General features: G+C 44.7%; 1 protein-coding gene across 1 annotated transcript in view; it reads left to right on the top strand.

The window, feature by feature from the left end:
• LOC128704832 (axoneme-associated protein mst101(2)-like) overlaps window positions 1–10,846 on the top strand; it is a 58,102-nt gene extending 47,256 nt beyond the window's left edge. Inside the window, exon 3 of the mRNA XM_070104409.1 lies at window positions 6,087–10,846. Within this exon, the coding sequence (XP_069960510.1) occupies window positions 6,087–10,846 (4,760 nt within the window). The remainder of the gene's footprint in view (window positions 1–6,086) is intronic.
• The last annotated feature ends 6,654 nt before the right edge of the window (window positions 10,847–17,500 follow it).

The raw sequence follows: 17,500 nt of genomic DNA on the forward strand, positions 1-17,500 counted from the left end.
TGTGTGTGTGTGTGTGTGTGTGTGTGTGTGTGTGTGTGTGTGTGTGTGTGTGTGTGTGTGTTTGTAGTTACTGTGTGGGGCCCATGGTAACCTTCCTAATGTGTGTGTGTGTGTGTGTAGTTACTGTGTGGGGCCCATGGTAACCTTCCTAATGTGTTTGTGTGTGTGTGTGTGTGTGTGTGGTTACTGTGTGGTGCCCATGGTAACCTTCCTAATGTGTGTGTGTGTGTGTGTGTGTGTGTGTGTGTGTGTGTGTGTGTGTGTAGTTACTGTGTGGGGCCCATGGTAACCTTCCTAATGTGTGTGTGTGTGTGTGTAGTTACTGTGTGGGGCCCATGGTAACCTTCCTAATGTGTGTGTGTGTGTGTGTGTGTGTGGTTACTGTGTGGGGCCCATGGTAACCTTCCTAATGTGTGTGTGTGTGTGTGTGTGTGTGGTTACTGTGTGGGGCCCATGGTAACCTTGCTAATGTGTATGTGTTTATAACAATCTTGAACTGTTCAGAACAGTCTAGAACAGTTTATAACCGAGAGTTCAAAAAAGTTCAGATTTCTCTCTCTTTAAAGATTATCACAAATCATCATTGCTTTTATCTCCTCCTCATGCATTCTGCTCCTCCTCCTCCCCATCTTCGCTACTCTCATTTCTCTCTCCTCTCTCTCTCCTCTCATTCGTTTCTGTCTTCCCACTTTCCGCAATTTTCATTTTTTTTTACCTTTTGATAATTTTTATTAAATATTCTCTCTCCTCTTCCTCTTCTATCACTACTCCTCTTTCAATTTCTCCCTTCTTCTATTTCCTTTCTATTCCCTCTTTCTTGACACATTCTTATTCTCTTCATTTCTTCTAAGTCAAATAATGTCTCAGGGATTTTCTTATTTCTGTCTCTCTTCTCTTTACTCTCCCTTTCTCTCCACTCCCTCCCTTTCTCCTTCCTTCCTCCCTTCTTCCACCCTCTTCACAGTAATATTCAGATGTCTGCAAGAATGCTACCATATTCTGACAACAAAAGCTCCTTTCTTGTCAGAATCTCAAAGGAATATCTATGGTCCCTCAGGGAGCTGGGGTTGTCAGGTTGTCAGTAGTCAGGGCCTTCAGGGAGCTGGGTTCATGAGGTTGTCGGTAGCCAGGGCCTTCAGGGAGCTGGGTTCATGAGGTTGTCAGTAGCCAGGGCCTTCAGGGAGCTGGGTTCATGAGGTTGTCAGTAGCCAGGGCCTTCAGGGAGCTGGGGTTATCAGGTTGTCAGTAGCCAGGGCCTTCAGGGAGCTCAGGTTGTCAGTAGCTAGGGCCTTCAGGGAGCTGGGGTTATCAGGTTGTCAGTAGCCAGGGCCTTCAGGGAGCTCAGGTTGTCAGTAGCCAGGGTCTTCAGGGAGCTGGGGTTGTCAGGCTGTCAGTAGTCAGGGAGCTGGGGTTGTCAGGCTGTTAGTAGTCAGGGAGCTGTGGTTGTCAGGTTGTCAGTAGTCAGGGAACTGTGGTTGTCATGGTTATAAGAGAACCTTTCATTGGGACGACGTTTCTCTCAGTGTAGAGCTTTATCACCACAATAAAGCTTGATAAAACTCTACACTGTGCGAAACATCGCCAGGATGCTGACTACTATCCAACATGCGATGATTCATCCCATGAAGGTAATAGTATTGATAGTGATAGTAGTAGCAGTATTGATAGTTGTAGTTGTGGTAGTAATAGTAGAAGTGGTAGTAATAGTAATAATAGTAGTAGTGGTAGTAATAGTAATAGTAGTGGTAGTAGTAGTAGTAACAGTAGTAACAGCTGTAGTAACAGTAGTAGTAAGTGGTAGTAACAGTGGTAGTAACAGTAGTAGTAACAGTAGTAACAGTAGTAGCAACAGTAGTAACAGTAGTAACAGTAGTAGCAACAGTAGTAGCAACAGTAGTAGCAACAGTAGTAGCAACAGTAGTAACATCAGTAGTAACAGTAGTAGCAACAGTAGTAGTAAGAGTAGTAGTAACAGTAGTAGTAACAATAGTAGTAACAGTAGTAGTAACAGTAGTAATAACAGTAGTAGCAACAGTAGTAGTAACAGTAGTAACAACAGTAGTAGTAACAGTAGTAGCAACAATAGTAACAATAGTAACAGTAGTAGTAACAGTAGAAGTAACAGTAGTAGCAACAGTAGTAGTAACAGTAGTAGTAACAGTAGTAGTAACAGTAGTAGTAACAGTAGTAGTAACAGTAGTAGTAACAATAGTAGTAAAAGTAGTAGTAACAGTAGTAACAGTAGTAGCAACAGTAGTAACAGTAGTAGTAACAGTAGTAGTAACAGTAGTAGTAACAATAGTAGTAACAATAGTAACAGTAGTAGTAACAGTAGAAGTAACAGTAGTAGTAACAGTAGTAGTAACAGTAGTAGTAACAGTAGTAGTAACAATAGTAGTAACAGTAGTAGTAACAGTAGTAGTAACAATAGTAGTAAAAGTAGTAGTAACAATAGTAGTAACAGTAGTAGTAACAGTAGTAGCAACAGTAGTAACAGTAGTAGTAACAGTAGTAGTAACAGTAGTAGTAGCAGTAGTAGTAACAGTAGTAGTAACAGTAGTAGTAACAGTAGTAGTAACAGGAGTAGTAACAGTAGTAACAATAGTAGTAAAAGTAGTAGTAACAATAGTAGTAACAGTAGTAGTAACAGTAGTAGTAACAGTAGTAGCAACAGTAGTAGTAACAATAGTAGTAACAATAGTAGTAACAATAGTAGTAAAAGTAGTAGTAACAGTAGTAGTAACAGTAGTAGTAACAGTAGTAGTAACAATAGTAGTAACAATAGTAGTAAAAGTAGTAGTAACAGTAGTAGTAACAATAGTAGTAACAATAGTAGTAACAGTAGTAGTAACAGTAGTAGTAACAGTAGTAGTAACATTAGTAGTAACAGTAGTAGTAACAATAGTAGTAACAGCAGTAGTGACAATAGTAGTAACAGTAGTAGTAACAATAGTAGTAAAAGTAGTAGTAAAAGTAGTAGTAACAGTAGTAGTAACAGTAGTAGTAACAATAGTAGTAACAGTAGTAGTAACAATAGTAGCAACAATAGTAGTAAAAGTAGTAGTAACAGTAGTAGTAACAGTAGTAGTAACAGTAGTAGTAACAATAGTAGTAACAGTAGTAGTAACTATAGTAGTAAAAGTAGTAGTAACAGTAGTAGTAACAGTAGTAGTAATAGTAGTAACAGTAGTAGTAACAATAGTAGTAATAGTAGTAACAGTAGTAGTAACAGTAGTAGTAACAGTAGTAGTAACAGTAGTAGTAACAGTAGTAGCAACAGTAGTAGTAACAGTAGTAGTAACAGTAGTAGTAACAGTAGTAGCAACAGTAGTAGTAACAGTAGTAGTAACAGTAGTAGCAACAGTAGTAGCAACAGTAGTAGTAACAGTAGTAACAGTATTAGTAACAGTAGTAGCAACAGTAGTAGTAACAGTAGTAGTAACAGTAGTAGCAACAGTAGTAGTAACAGTAGTAGCAACAGTAGTAGCAACAGTAGTAGTAACAGTAGCAACAGTAGTAGCAACAGTAGTAGTAACAGTAGTAACAGTAGCAGTAACAGTAGTAGTAACAGTAGTAGCAACAGTAGTAGTAACAGTAGTAGTAACAGTAGTAGTAACAGTAGTAGCAACAGTAGTAGCAACAGTAGTAGTAACAGTAGCAGTAACAGTAGTAGTAACAGTAGTAGCAACAGTAGTAGTAGCAGTAACAGTAGTAGTAACAGTAGTAGTAACAGTAGTAGTAACAGTAGTAGCAACAGTAGTAGTAACAGTAGTAGTAACAGTAGTAGTAACAGTAGTAGTAACAGTAGTAGTAACAGTAGTAGCAACAGTAGTAGCAACAGTAGTAGCAACAGTAGTAGTAACAGTAGTAGTAACAGTAGTAGTAACAGTAGTAGTAACAGTAGTAGTAACAGTAGTAGTAACAGTAGTAGTAACAGTAGTAGCAACAGTAGTAGTAACAGTAGTAGCAACAGTAGTAGTAACAGTAGTAGTAACAGTAGTAGTAACAGTAGTAGCAACAGTAGTAGTAACAGTAGTAGTAGTAGTAACAGTAGTAGTAACAGTAGTAACAGTAGTAGTAACAGTAGTAGTAACAGTAGTAGTAACAGTAGTAGTAACAGTAGTAGTAACAGTAGTAGTAACAGTAGTAGTAACAGTAGTAGTAACAGTAGTAGTAACAGTAGTAGTAACAGTAGTAGTAACAATAGTAGTAACAGTAGTAGTAACAGTAGTAGTAACAGTAGTAGTAACAGTAGTAGTAACAGTAGTAGTAACAGTAGTAGTAACAGTAGTAGTAACAGTAGTAGTAACAGTAGTAGTAACAGTAGTAGTAACAGTAGTAGTAACAGTAGTAGTAACAGTAGTAGTAACAGTAGTAGTAACAGTAGTAGTAACAGTAGTAGTAACAGTAGTAGTAACAGTAGTAGTAACAGTAGTAGTAACAGTAGTAGTAACAGTAGTAGTAACAGTAGTAGCAACAGTAGTAGTAACAGTAGTAGTAACAGTAGTAGTAACAGTAGTAGTAACAGTAGTAGTAACAGTAGTAGTAACAGTAGTAGTAACAGTAGTAGTAACAGTAGTAGTAACAGTAGTAACAGTAGTAGTAACAGTAGTAGTAACAATAGTAGTAACAGTAGTAGTAACAGTAGTAGTAACAGTAGTAGTAACAGTAGTAGTAACAATAGTAGTAACAGTAGTAGTAACAGTAGTAGTAACAGTAGTAGTAACAGTAGTAGTAACAGTAGTAGTAACAGTAGTAGTAACAGTAGTAGTAACAATAGTAGTAACAGTAGTAGTAACAGTAGTAGTAACAGTAGTAGTAACAGTAGTAGTAACAATAGTAGTAACAGTAGTAGTAACAATAGTAACAGTAGTAGTAACAATAGTAGTAACAGTTTTAGTAACAATAGTAGTAACAGTAGTAGTAACAGTAATAGCAATAACAGTAGTTATAGTAGTAACAGTAGCAGTAACAAAAGTAGTAACAGTAGCAGTAACAATAGTTGTAACAGCAGTAGTAGCAGTAGTAGTAATAGTAACAGTAGCAGTAACAATAGTAGTAACAGTAGCAGTAACAATAGTAGTAACAGTAGTAATAACAGTAGTAGTAACAATAGTAGTAACAGTAGTAGTAACAGTAGTAGTAACAATAGTAGTAACAGTAGTAGTAACAGTAGTAGTAACAATAGTAGTAACAGTAGTAGTAACAATAGTAGTAACAGTAGTAGTAACAATAGTAACAGTAGTAGTAACAATAGTAGTAACAGTAGTAGTAACAATAGTAGTAACAGTAGTAGTAACAATAGTAACAGTAGTAGTAACAATAGTAGTAACAGTAGTAGTAACAATAGTAACAGTAGTAGTAACAATAGTAGTAACAGTAGTAGTAACAATAGTAACAGTAGTAGTAACAATAGTAGTCACAGTAGTAGTAACACTAGTCACAGTAGTAGTAACACTAGTCACAGTAGTAGTAACACTAGTCACAGTAGTAGTAACACTAGTCACAGTAGTAGTAACACTAGTCACAGTAGTAGTAACACTAGTCACAGTAGTAGTAACACTAGTCACAGTAGTAGTAACAATAGTAGTAACAGTAGTAGTAACAATAGTAGTAACAGTAGTAGTAACAATAGTAGTAACAGTAGTAGTAACAATAGTAACAGTAGTAGTAACAATAGTAGTAACAGTAGTAGTAACAATAGTAGTAACAGTAGTAGTAACAATAGTAGTAACAGTAGTAGTAACAATAGTAACAGTAGTAGTAACAATAGTAGTAACAGTAGTAGTAACAATAGTAACAGTAGTAGTAACAATAGTAGTAACAGTAGTAGTAACAATAGTAGTAACAGTAGTAGCAACAGTAGTAGTAACAGTAGTAGTAACAGTAGTAGTAACAGTAGTAGTAACAGTAGTAGTAACAGTAGTAGTAACAGTAGTAGTAACAGTAGTAGTAACAGTAGTAGTAACAGTAGTAGTAACATCCTCACTCTGTTTTTAATTTAAAATTTTGTAGATTTCGATAACATTTCAAAAATTCAGTTTTCTTGATCAGCTTCTAAAAAGCTTCAATTTTCTCCTCCACAGATGAGGATGCTGGAGGACTGTTGGAGATGGAGGGCCAGACCTTCCTCCACCTCCAGTGTGTTGGGGAATACCCCTACAACCAGGAATACCCTTTGGGTATACCAGGGACACCTTCTGGGGTATACTTCCAACGGGGGATGCTGGGGGATCTCCTCCTGAATCTCCAGCATCTCTCCCTCAATTCCCAGTTGGATTCTCCATCAACCTCCAACACTGGAAGTCCTGAGGACTCATCTCCCTCCATTCCTCCATCATTCTACCTCCAGGGTCGCCTCCACCACTCGTTTCTCCCTCATTCTTCATCACTCTCCAACACTGGAGGTTCTGAGGACTCATCTCCCTCCATTCCTCCATCATTCTACCTCCAGGGTCGCCTCCACCACTCGTTTCTTCCTCATTCTGCCTCGCCAACACCATCTCCAACACCCCCGGGTGATACAGTGCGCTGGATTTTACTCAGAATGGGAGAGAAAGAGGAAAGTGATAATCAGAGTGAACAGGAAGACTGGATAAAGAGGGAAGCGATAAGACATGATAAACATGACTTGAAAGGAGGAGGAATAAGAAGAGAGAAAGAGAAGAGAAATGAAAAGAAGAGTGGAAGAAGCAAGAGGAGGAGGAGAAAGATGGTAAGCAACGAAGAAGACAAAGAAGAGAGAATAAAGAAGACAAAGACTAAGAGAACAAACAATAAAACAGGAAAAACAGCCAAAGAAAGAAGAATAACTAGCAAAAAACGTGATAAAGAGGGAGATACAAGAGGGAGAATAACCCACAGGAAAACCCATGTGAAGAAGAGGGAAGGGAAAGACGCAAAACAAACAGGAAAACGGGGAAAGCAACGGGAAAGAAAGGAGAAGAAAAGAGAGATTGAACAACAGATAACAAATGCGAAGAAGGAGAGAGAAAGAAGCGATAAGAGCGAGAGAGAGATTATCAGCCTCCCTCTATCCACCCTTAGTAAACACACAGTAATGAGGACGTACACAGGAGACGACAATAAAGATGGAGATAAAGAAGGCAATGAAACTGATAAACAGGGAAGAGGAGAAGGAACTGGCGAATACTCGATAAAGATGGAGACAAAGAAGGGAAAGATAAATAAAGAACCCAAAACGAAAGGGAATAGGAAGAAGGAAGACGAAATAAAGAGGAATAACCCCAAAGATGATAAATATGACATAGAAAGTCAAGAACGAGAAATAAAGGAGAATAAAGAACAGGAATTAAAGAAGAAAAACAAAAATAACGAAAGAACAGACAACGATAATAAATCAGGAGGAAAGAAGATGGGAAGAAGAGCTAATAAAAGCGATGAAGGGAGAAGAAATAAAGAAGAGAATAAGGAAGACGACGAAGATAAAGAAGGGAATAAGGAAGATGATGAAACAGAAGAGAATAAGGAAGAAAATAAAGAAGGGAATAAGGAAGAAAATAAAGAAGGGAATAAGGAAGAAAATAAAGAAGGGAATAAGGAAGAAAAAGAATGGAATAAGGAAGAAAATAAAGAAGGGAATAAGGAAGAAAAAGAATGGAATAAGGAAGAAAATAAAGAAGGAAAAAAGGAAGTAAATAAAGAAGGTAATAAGGAAGAAAATAAAGAAGGGAATAAGGAAGAAAAAGAAGGGAATAAGGAAGAAAATAAAGAAGGGAATAAGGAAGAAAAAGAAGGGAATAAGGAAGAAAATAAAGAAGGGAATAAGGAAGAAAAAGAAGGGAATAAGGAGAACCCAGAGAAGAAGGAAGAGAAGAAAAAAACACAGAGAAGAAAGAATAAAGACAATTTATTCAGCGCAGACGAAAAAGGGAATAAAGAAACAGGCAATAAAGATGACAAACCAAAAAAACAGAGAAAACCGAGGAATAAAGCGGGAGAGAAGAAGACAAAGGGCGATAACGGGGAAGGGAGAGACGACGATAAAGACAAAACAAGCAAGACAAGCCAAGACAAAGAAGAAAATGGAGAAGCAAAGAAGAGAGATGATAAAATAGATAAAGAAGAAAGTAGAAAGAAGAAGAAAGAAGGAAAGAAGAGAAATGAGAAGGAAGAGAAGAAGGAAAATAAAGAAAACGAGGAAGACAAGAAGGAAAATAAAGAAAACGAGGAAGACAAGAAGGAAAATAAAGAAAACGAGGAAGACAAGAAGGAAAATAAAGAAAACGAGGAAGACAAGAAGGAAAATAAAGAAAACGAGGAAGACAAGAAGGAAAATAAAGAAAACGAGGAAGACAAGAAGGAAAATAAAGAAAACGAGGAAGACAAGAAGGAAAATAAAGAAAACGAGGAAGACAAGAAGGAAAATAAAGAAAACGAGGAAGACAAGAAGGAAAATAAAGAAAACGAGGAAGACAAGAAGGAAAACAAAGAAAACGAGGAAGACAAGAAGGAAAATAAAGAAAACGAGGAAGACAAGAAGGAAAACAAAGAAAACGAGGAAGACAAGAAGGAAAATAAAGAAAACGAGGAAGACAAGAAGGAAAATAAAGAAAAAACTAATAACGAGAGACATAAAGAAGAGAAGAAAGAAGAAAATAAGGAAAACCTCGTAAGAAAGAAGAAAGAAGAAAACAAGAAGAAGGAAGTGAAACAGGTGAAGAAAAAAGCGACAAAGAAAGAGGAAGACAAAACAACGGCCAATAACGAAGGAGAGGCAAAGAAAGGCGAAGAAAATCAAGAAAGAGAGGAAGAGAGAGAATGGATAACGAGGGAAGACAATAAGAGAATAATGGATGAAGGGAAGGAAGAAAATAGAAGAAAGAAGAAGAGAGAGAAAAACAATAAAGATGGAGAGAGAGAAAGCAATAAAGAAGAGGAAACAGGGAAGATAAGACAAGAAAACGGTAATAAAGAAACAGGGAAGACAAGACAAGAAAACGGTAATAAAGAAACAGGGAAGAGAAGACAAGAAAACGGGAATAAAGAAACAGGGAAGAGAAGACAAAACGGTAATAACGGAGAAGAAACAGGGAAGAGAAGACAAGAAAACGGTAATAAAGAAACAGGGAAGAGAACGCAAAACGGTAATAACGGAGAAGAAACAGGGAAGAGAAGACAAGAAAACGGTAATAAAGAAACAGGGAAGAGAATACAAAACGGTAATAACGGAGAAGAAACAGGGAAGAGAAGACAAAACGGTAATAACGGAGAAGAAACAGGGAAGCGAAGGCAAAACGGTAATAACGGAGAAGAAACTGGGAAAAGAAGACAAGAAAACGGTAATAACGGAGAGGAAACAGAGAAGAGAAGACAAGAAAACGGTAATAAAGAAACAGGGAAGAGAAGACAAAACGGTAATAACGGAGAAGAAACAGGGAAGAGAAGACAAAACGGTAATAACGGAGAAGAAACTGGGAAAAGAAGACAAGAAAACGGTAATAACGGAGAGGAAACAGAGAAGAGAAGACAAGAAAACGGTAATAAAGAAACAGAGAAGAGAAGACAAGTAAACGGTAATAACGGAGAGGAAACAGAGAAAACGGGGAATAAAGAAGATAATAAGCCAAAGGAGAATAAGAAGTGGAGAACGAAGGAAATAAGAGAAAAAGAAGAGAATAAAGAAGGAGATAAAGAAGAGAAAAGAAACTCAGGAAGAGAGAGACTAAAGGAAGAGGAAGAAGAGAAGGAAGAAGGAACAGAGGTAATAGCCATAAACGGGAATAAACAACGGGAGAACCAGCCAGGCAACGGAACGGATAATGGGAAAAAAAGAAACTGGAGCAACAGAAAACAAACACAGAATAAAGATAAGAGAAACAGAACAGTAAGAGAGAAAACAGAGAATAGAAAGAGAGACTCAGAAGAGAGAGAGAATAAAGAGAGAGACGAAGAGAACAGCGGACAACAGAGAGACGAAAGAGAAAAAACGGAAGAAAAACAGAGAAATACGAAAGAAGAAACGGAAGACGATAATAAAACACCTGGGAAAGATAACGGTGATAAAACAACGGTAAAACAGAGGAAGAATAAAGAAAATGAAGAAAACGGCGAATGGGAGGAAGAAAACGGGAATACAACGGTAAAACAGAATAAACAGAGACATTATAAGGAAATCGGGGAATGGGGAAAAGATAACAGCAATAAAACGGCAAAACAGAAGAATATACAGAAAAATATTGAAGATAACGGCAATAAAACGGTAAAACAGAATAATAAACAGAGACATATTAAAGAAAACGGCGAACGGGTGAAAGAAAACAGAAATAAAACGGCAAAACAGAAGAGCGAACAAAGGAAGAGTAAAGAAAATGAAAACGGCAATAAAACAAAGATAAAACAGAATAATAAACAGAAGAAGAATAAAGAAAACGGCGAACGGGAGAAAGCAAAACAGGAAGATAAACGGAGGAAACAGAGGAACGGGAATAGCAGAAGGAAGAGGAATGGCTTGTTTAAGAGACGTTGGGCGAAAAGAGGCGAGAGAAAAGATGCCATGGACCAAGTTTCGCGAACTAAGGACCACTACGAACTGTCTAGCGGTCCAGAGACCGCAAATTACGACGTTTCACCCATTATGGGCCGCTACGAACCGTCTAGCGGTCCAGGGACCGCAAAAATTCCCTGTCCAGGACTATCAAAAATTCCCGATCCAGGGACCGTAAAAATCCGCGGTCCAGCCTCGACCCCCGCCTCAGCACCGAAGACTGACACCTACCACCCGAGGAGCACTCAGGAGCAGCACCTGAGGACACCTAGGTGGTCGTCACAGCACCCGAGGACACTTAGGTGGTCGTCAGAGCACCTGCCTCCTGATCTTAGGTAAGTAGGTATTTTTCACCTCAATTTCAGAACATTGGAAAATCAGGACGTGGGAGAATCAGGACAAGGGAGAATCAGGACGTGGTAGAATCAGGACAAGGGAGAATCAGGACTAGAGAGAATCAGGACGTGGGAGAATCAGGACAAGGGAGAATCAGGACAAGGGAGAATCAGGACTAGGGAGAATCAGGACGTGGGAAAATCAGGACAAGGGAGAATCAGGACAAGGGAGAATCAGGACGGGGGAGAATCAGGACAAGGGAGAATCAGGACAAGGGAGAATCAGGACAAGGGAGAATCAGGACGTGGTAGAATCAGGACAAGGGAGAATCAGGACGTGGGAGAATCAGGACGTGGGAGAATCAGGACAAGGGAGAATCAGGAGAAGGGAGAATCAGGACTAGGGAGAATCAGGACGTGCGAGAATCAGGACAAGGGAGAATCAGGACAAGGGAGAATCAGGACAAGGGATAATTAGGACGGGGGAGAATCAGGACAAGGGAGAATCAGGACAAGGGAGAATCAGGACGTGGTAGAATCAGGACAAGGGAGAATCAGGACTAGGGAGAATCAGGACGTGGGAGAATCAGGACAAGGGAGAATCAGGACAAGGGAGAATCAGGACTAGGGAGAATCAGGACGTGGGAGAATCAGGACAAGGGAGAATCAGGACAAGGGAGAATCAGGACAAGGGAGAACCAGGACAAGGGAGAATCAGGGCAAGGGAGAATCAAGACGGGGAAAATCAGGACAGGGGAGAATCAGGACACGGGAGAATCAGGACGGGGTAGAATCAGGACGGGGAGAATCAGGACGGAGAATCAGGGCGAGGGAGAATCAGGACAGGGAGAATCAGGACGGGAGAATCAGGACGGGGAGAATCAGGACGGATAATCAGGACGAAGGAGAATCAGGACGGGGGAGAATCAGGACGGGGAAAATCAGGACGGGGAGAATCAGGACGGGGGAGAATCAGGACGGGGGAGAATCAGGACGGGGAGAATCAGGACTGGGGAGAATCAGGACGGGGAGAATCAGGACTGGGGAGAATCAGGACGGGGAGAATCAGGACGGGGAGAATCAGGACGGGGAGAATCAGGACAGGGAGAATCAGGACGGGGGAATCAGGACGGGGAAAATCAGGACAGGGAGAATCAGGACGGGGGAGAATCAGGATAGGGAGAATCAGGGCGGGTGAGAATCAGGACGGGGGAAAATCAAGACGGGGAGAATCAGGACGGGGGAGAATCAGGACAGGGAGAATCAGGACGGGGGAGACTCACGACGGGGAGAATCAGGACGGGGAGAATCAGGACAGGGAGAATCAGGACTAGGGAGAATCAGGACGGGGGAGAATCAGGACGGGGAGAATCAGGACGGGGAGAATCAGGACGGGGAGATTCTGGACGGGGAGAATCAGGACAAGGAGAATCAGGACGGAAGAGAATAAAGACGGGGAGAATCAGGACAGGGAGAATCAGGAGGGGGAGAATCAGGACAGGGAGAATCAGCACGGGGAGAATCAGGACAGGGAGAATCAGCACGGGGAGAATCAGGACAGGGAGAATCAGGACAGGGAGAATCAGCACGGGGAGAATCAGGACAGGGAGAATCAGGACGGGGAGAATAAGGACGGGGGAGAATCAGGACGGGGAGAATCGGGACGGGGACAGTCAGGACGGGGAGAATCAGAACAGGGAGAATCAGGACGGGGAGAATCAGGAGAGGGAGAATCAGGACGGGGGAGAATCAGGACAGGGAGAATCAGGACGGGGAGAATCAGGACGGGGAGAATCAGGACAGGGAGAATCATGACGCGGGAGAATCAGGACGGGGAGAATCAGGACGGCGGAGAATTAGGACGGGGAGAATCAGGACGAGGGTGAATCAAAACGGGGAGAATCAGGAAGAGGAGAATCAGGGCGGGGAGAATCACGACAGGGAGAATCAGGACGGGGGAGAATCAAAACGGGGGAGAATCAGGACAGGGAGAATCAGGACAGGGAGAATCATGACGGGGGAGAATCAGGACGGGGAGAATCAGGACGGGGAAAATCAACACAGGGAGAATCAGGACGGGGAGAATCAGGACAGGGGAGAATCAGGACGGGGAGAATCAGGACGGGGAGAATCGGGACGGGGAGAATCAGGACGGGGAGAGTCAGAGCAGGGAGAATCAGGACGGGGAGAATCAGGACAGGGAGAATCAGGACGGGGGAGAATCAGGACGGGGAGAATCAGGACGGGGAGAATCAGAACGGGGAGAATCATTACAGGGAGAATCAGGAAGGGGGAGAATCAGGACGGGGAGAATCAGGACAGGGGAGAATCAGGACGGGGTAGAATCAGGAAGGGGAGAATCAGGAAGGAGAATCAGGAAGGAGAATCAGGGAGAAGGAGAATCAGGACGGGGAGAATCTGGACGGGGAGAATCAGGACGGATAATCAGGCCGATGGAGACTCAGGACGGGGGAGAATCAGGACGGGGGAGAATCAGGGACGGTAGAATCAGGACGGGGAGAATCAGGACGGGGAGAATCAGGACGGGGAGAATCAGGACGGGGAGAATCAGGACGGGGAGAATTAGGACGGGGAGAATCAGGACATGGAGAATCAGGACGGGGGAGAATTAGGACGGGGAGAATCAGGACGGGGAAAATCAGGACAGGGAGAATCAGGACGGGGGAGAATCAGGACAGGGAGAATCAGGACAGGGGAGAATCAGGACAGGGAGAATCATGAGGGGGAGAACTCAGGATGGGGAGAATCAGGACGGGGAGAATCAAGATGGGGAGAATCAGGACATGGAGAATCAGGACGGGGGAGAATCAGGACGGGGGAGAATCAGGACGGGAGAGAATCAGGACGGGGAGAATCAGGACGGGGAGAATCGGGACGGGGAGAATCAGGACGGGGAGAATCAGAGCAGGGAGAATCAGAACGGGGAGAATCAGGACAGGGAGAATCAGGACGGGGGAGAATCAGGACGGGGAGAATCAGGACGGGGAGAATCAGGACAGGGAGAATCATGACGCGGGAGAATCAGGACGGGGAGAATCAGGACGGGGAGAATCATGACGGGGGAGAATCAGGACGGGTAGAATCAGGACGGGGGAGAATCAGAACGGGGAGAATCAGGACGAGGGAGAATCAAAACGGGGAGAATCAGGACGAGGAGAATCAAGGCGGGCAGAATCATGACAGGGAGAATCAGGACGGGGGAGAATCAGGACGGGGAAGAATCAGGACAAGGAGAATCAGGACAGGGAGAATAATGATTGGGGAGAATCAGGACGGAGAATCAGGCCGGGGGAGAATCAGGACGGGGAGAATCAGGACGGGGAGAATCAGGACGGATAATCAGGACGGGGGAGAATCAGGACGGGGAGAATCAGGACGGTGAGAATCAGCACGGGGGAGAATCAGGACGGGGGAGAATCAGGACGGGGGAGAATCAGGATGGGGAGAATCAGGGCGGGGAGAATCAGGACAGGGAGAATCAGGACGGGGGAGAATCAGGACGGGGAGAATCAGGACGGGGGGAGAATCAGGACGGGGAGAATCAGGACAAGGAGAATCAGGACAGGGAGAATCAGGACGGGGGAGAATTAGGACGGGGAGAATCAGGACGGGGAAAATCAGGACAGGGAGAATCAGGACGGTGGAGAATCAGGATAGGGAGAATCAGTGCGGGGGAAAATCAGGACGGGAGAGAATCAGGACAGGGAGAATCAGGACGAGGGAGAATGAGGACAGGGAGAATCTGGACGGGGGAGACTCAGTACGGAAAGAATCAGGACGGGGAGAATCAGGATGGGGAGAATCAGGGCAGGGAGAATCAGGACGGGGGAGAATCAGAACGGGGGAGAATCAGGACGGGGGAGGACGGGGAGAATCAGGACGGGGAGAATCAGGACAGGGAGAATCAGGACGGGGTGAATCAGGACGGGGAGAATCAGGACGGGGAGAATCAGGACAGGGAGAATCAGGACGGGGAGAATCAGGACAGGGAGAGGACGGGGGAGAATCAGGACAGGGAGAATCAGGACGGGGAGAATCAGGGGGACAGGGGGAGAATCAGGACGGGGAGAATCAGGACAGAATGACGAGAATCTGGACAGTGAGAATCAGGACGGGGAGAATCAGAACGGGGAGAATCAGGACGGGGAGAATCAGGACAGGGAGAATCATGACGGGGGAGAATCAGGACGGGGAAAAATCAGGACGGGGGAGAATCAAGACGGGTTGAATCAGGTCGAGGGAGAATTAAAACGGGGAGAATCAGGACGAGGAGAATCAGGACGGGGGAGAATCAGGACGGGGGAGAATCAAGACGGGGAGAATCAGGTCGAGGGAGAATTAAAACGGGGAGAATCAGGACGAGGAGAATCAGGACGGGGGAGAATCAGGACGGGGGAGAATCAGAACAGGGAGAATCAGGACAGGGAGAATCATGATGGGGGAGAATCAGGACGGGGAGAATCAGGACGGGGGAGAATCAGGACGGGGAGAATCAGGACGGGGAGAATCATTACAGGGAGAATCAGAACGGGGAGAATCAGGACTGGGGAGAATCAAGACGGGGAGAATCAGGACGGGGAGAATCAGGAGGGGGAGAATCAGGACAGGGAGAATCAGCACGGGGAGAATCAGGACAGGGAGAATCAGCACGGGGAGAATCAGGACAGGGAGAATCAGGAGAGGGAGAATCAGGACGGGAGAGAATCAGGACGGGGAGAATCAGGACGGGGAGAATCGGGACGGGGAGAATCAGGACGGGGAGAATCAGAGCAGGGAGAATCATGACGGGGGAGAATCAGGACGGGGAAAAATCAGGACGGGGGAGAATCAAGACGGGTTGAATCAGGACGAGGGAGAATAAAAATGGGGAGAATCAGGACGAGGAGAATCAGGGCGGGGAGAATCATGACAGGGAGAATCAGGACGGGGTAGAATCAGGACAGGGAGAATCAGGACGGGGGAGAATCAGGACGGGGAGAATCAGGACGGGGAGAATCAGGACGGGGGAGAATCAGGACGGGAGAGAATCAGGACGGGGAGACTCAGGACGGGGAGAATCAGGACGGGGAGAATCAGGACAGGGAAAATCAGGACGGCGGAGAATCAGGACGGGGAGAATCAGGACGGGGAGAATCAGGACAGGGAGAATCAGGACGGGGGAGAATCAGGACAGGGAGAATCATGACGGGGGAGAATCAGGACGGGGAGAATCAGGACGGGGAGAAACAGGACGGGGAGAATCAGGACGGGGAGAATCATTACAGGGAGAATCAGGACGGGGGAGAATCAGGACGGGGAGAATCAGGACTGGGGAGAATCAGGACGGGGAGAATCAGGACGGGGAGAATCAGGACAGGGAGAATCAGGACGGGGGAGAATCAGGACGGGGGAGAATCAGGAAAGGGAGAATCAGGAAGGGGAGAATCAGGACGGGGAGAATCAGGACAGAGAGAATCAGGACGGGGGAGAATCAGGACAGGGAGAATCAGGACGGAGGAGACTCAGGACGGGGAGAATCAGGACGGGGAGAATCAGGACAGGGAGAATCAGGACGGGGGAGAATCAGGAAAGGGAGAATCAGGACGGGGAGAATCAGGATGGGGAGAATCATGACAGGGAGAATCAGGACGAGGGAGAATCAGGACGGGGAGAATCAGGACGGGGGAGAATCAGGACAGGGAGAATCAGGACTGGGAGAATCAGAACGGGGAGAATCAGGACGGGGAGAATCAGGACGGGGAGAATCAGGACGGGAGAAAATCAGGACGGGGAGAATCAGGACGGGAGAAAATCAGGACGGGGAGAATCAGGACGGGGAGAATCAGGACGGGAAGAATCGGGACGGGGAGAATCAGGACGGGTAGAATCAGGACAGGGAGAATCCGGACTGGGAGAATCATTACAGGGAGAATCAGGACGGGGAGAATCAGGACGCTGGAGAATCACTACAGGGAGAATCAGGACGGGAGAAAATCAGGACGGGGAGAATCAGGACGGGGAGAATCAGGACGGGGAGAATCAGGGCGGGGCGAATCAGGGCGGGGCGAATCAGGACAGGGAGAATCAGGACGGGGGAGAATCAGGACAGGGAGAATCAGGACGGGGAGAATCAGGACGGGGAGAATCATGACAGGGAGAATCAGGACTGGGAGAATCAGGAATGGGGACAATCATTGGCAATTTCAGTGTGTTAAGGGAGGATCGAGCCCACACTGGTGGGGGACAGTCTTAGGAGGGATATTGGGGATATTTTGATCCGAGGAAGCGGAGAGGGAGCTCCATTTCTTTAAATCAAGAGCCCAATCTCCCTTTTTTTTATTCTTTTGATTTTTTTTTCAGATATGAGAAAAAGGAAGAGAAAAGGGAGGTGATCTCCTTTCCTTCCCCCTCCCTTCCTTCCCCCTCCCTTCCTTCCCCCTCCCTTCCTTACCCCTCCCTTCCTTCCCCCTCCCTTCCTTCCCCATCCTTTCCTTCCCCCTCCCTTCCTTCCCCCTCCTTTCCTTCCCCCTCTCTTCCTTCCCCCTCCCTTCCTTTCCCCTCCCTTCCTTCCCCCTCCCTTCCTTCCCCCTCCCTTCCTTTCCCCTCCCTTCCTTTCCCCTCCCTTCCATCCCCCTCCCTCCCTTCCCCGTCCCTCCCT

This window comes from Cherax quadricarinatus, chromosome 91, assembly GCF_038502225.1.
Source record: "Cherax quadricarinatus isolate ZL_2023a chromosome 91, ASM3850222v1, whole genome shotgun sequence".
Lineage (NCBI taxonomy): Eukaryota > Metazoa > Arthropoda > Malacostraca > Decapoda > Parastacidae > Cherax > Cherax quadricarinatus.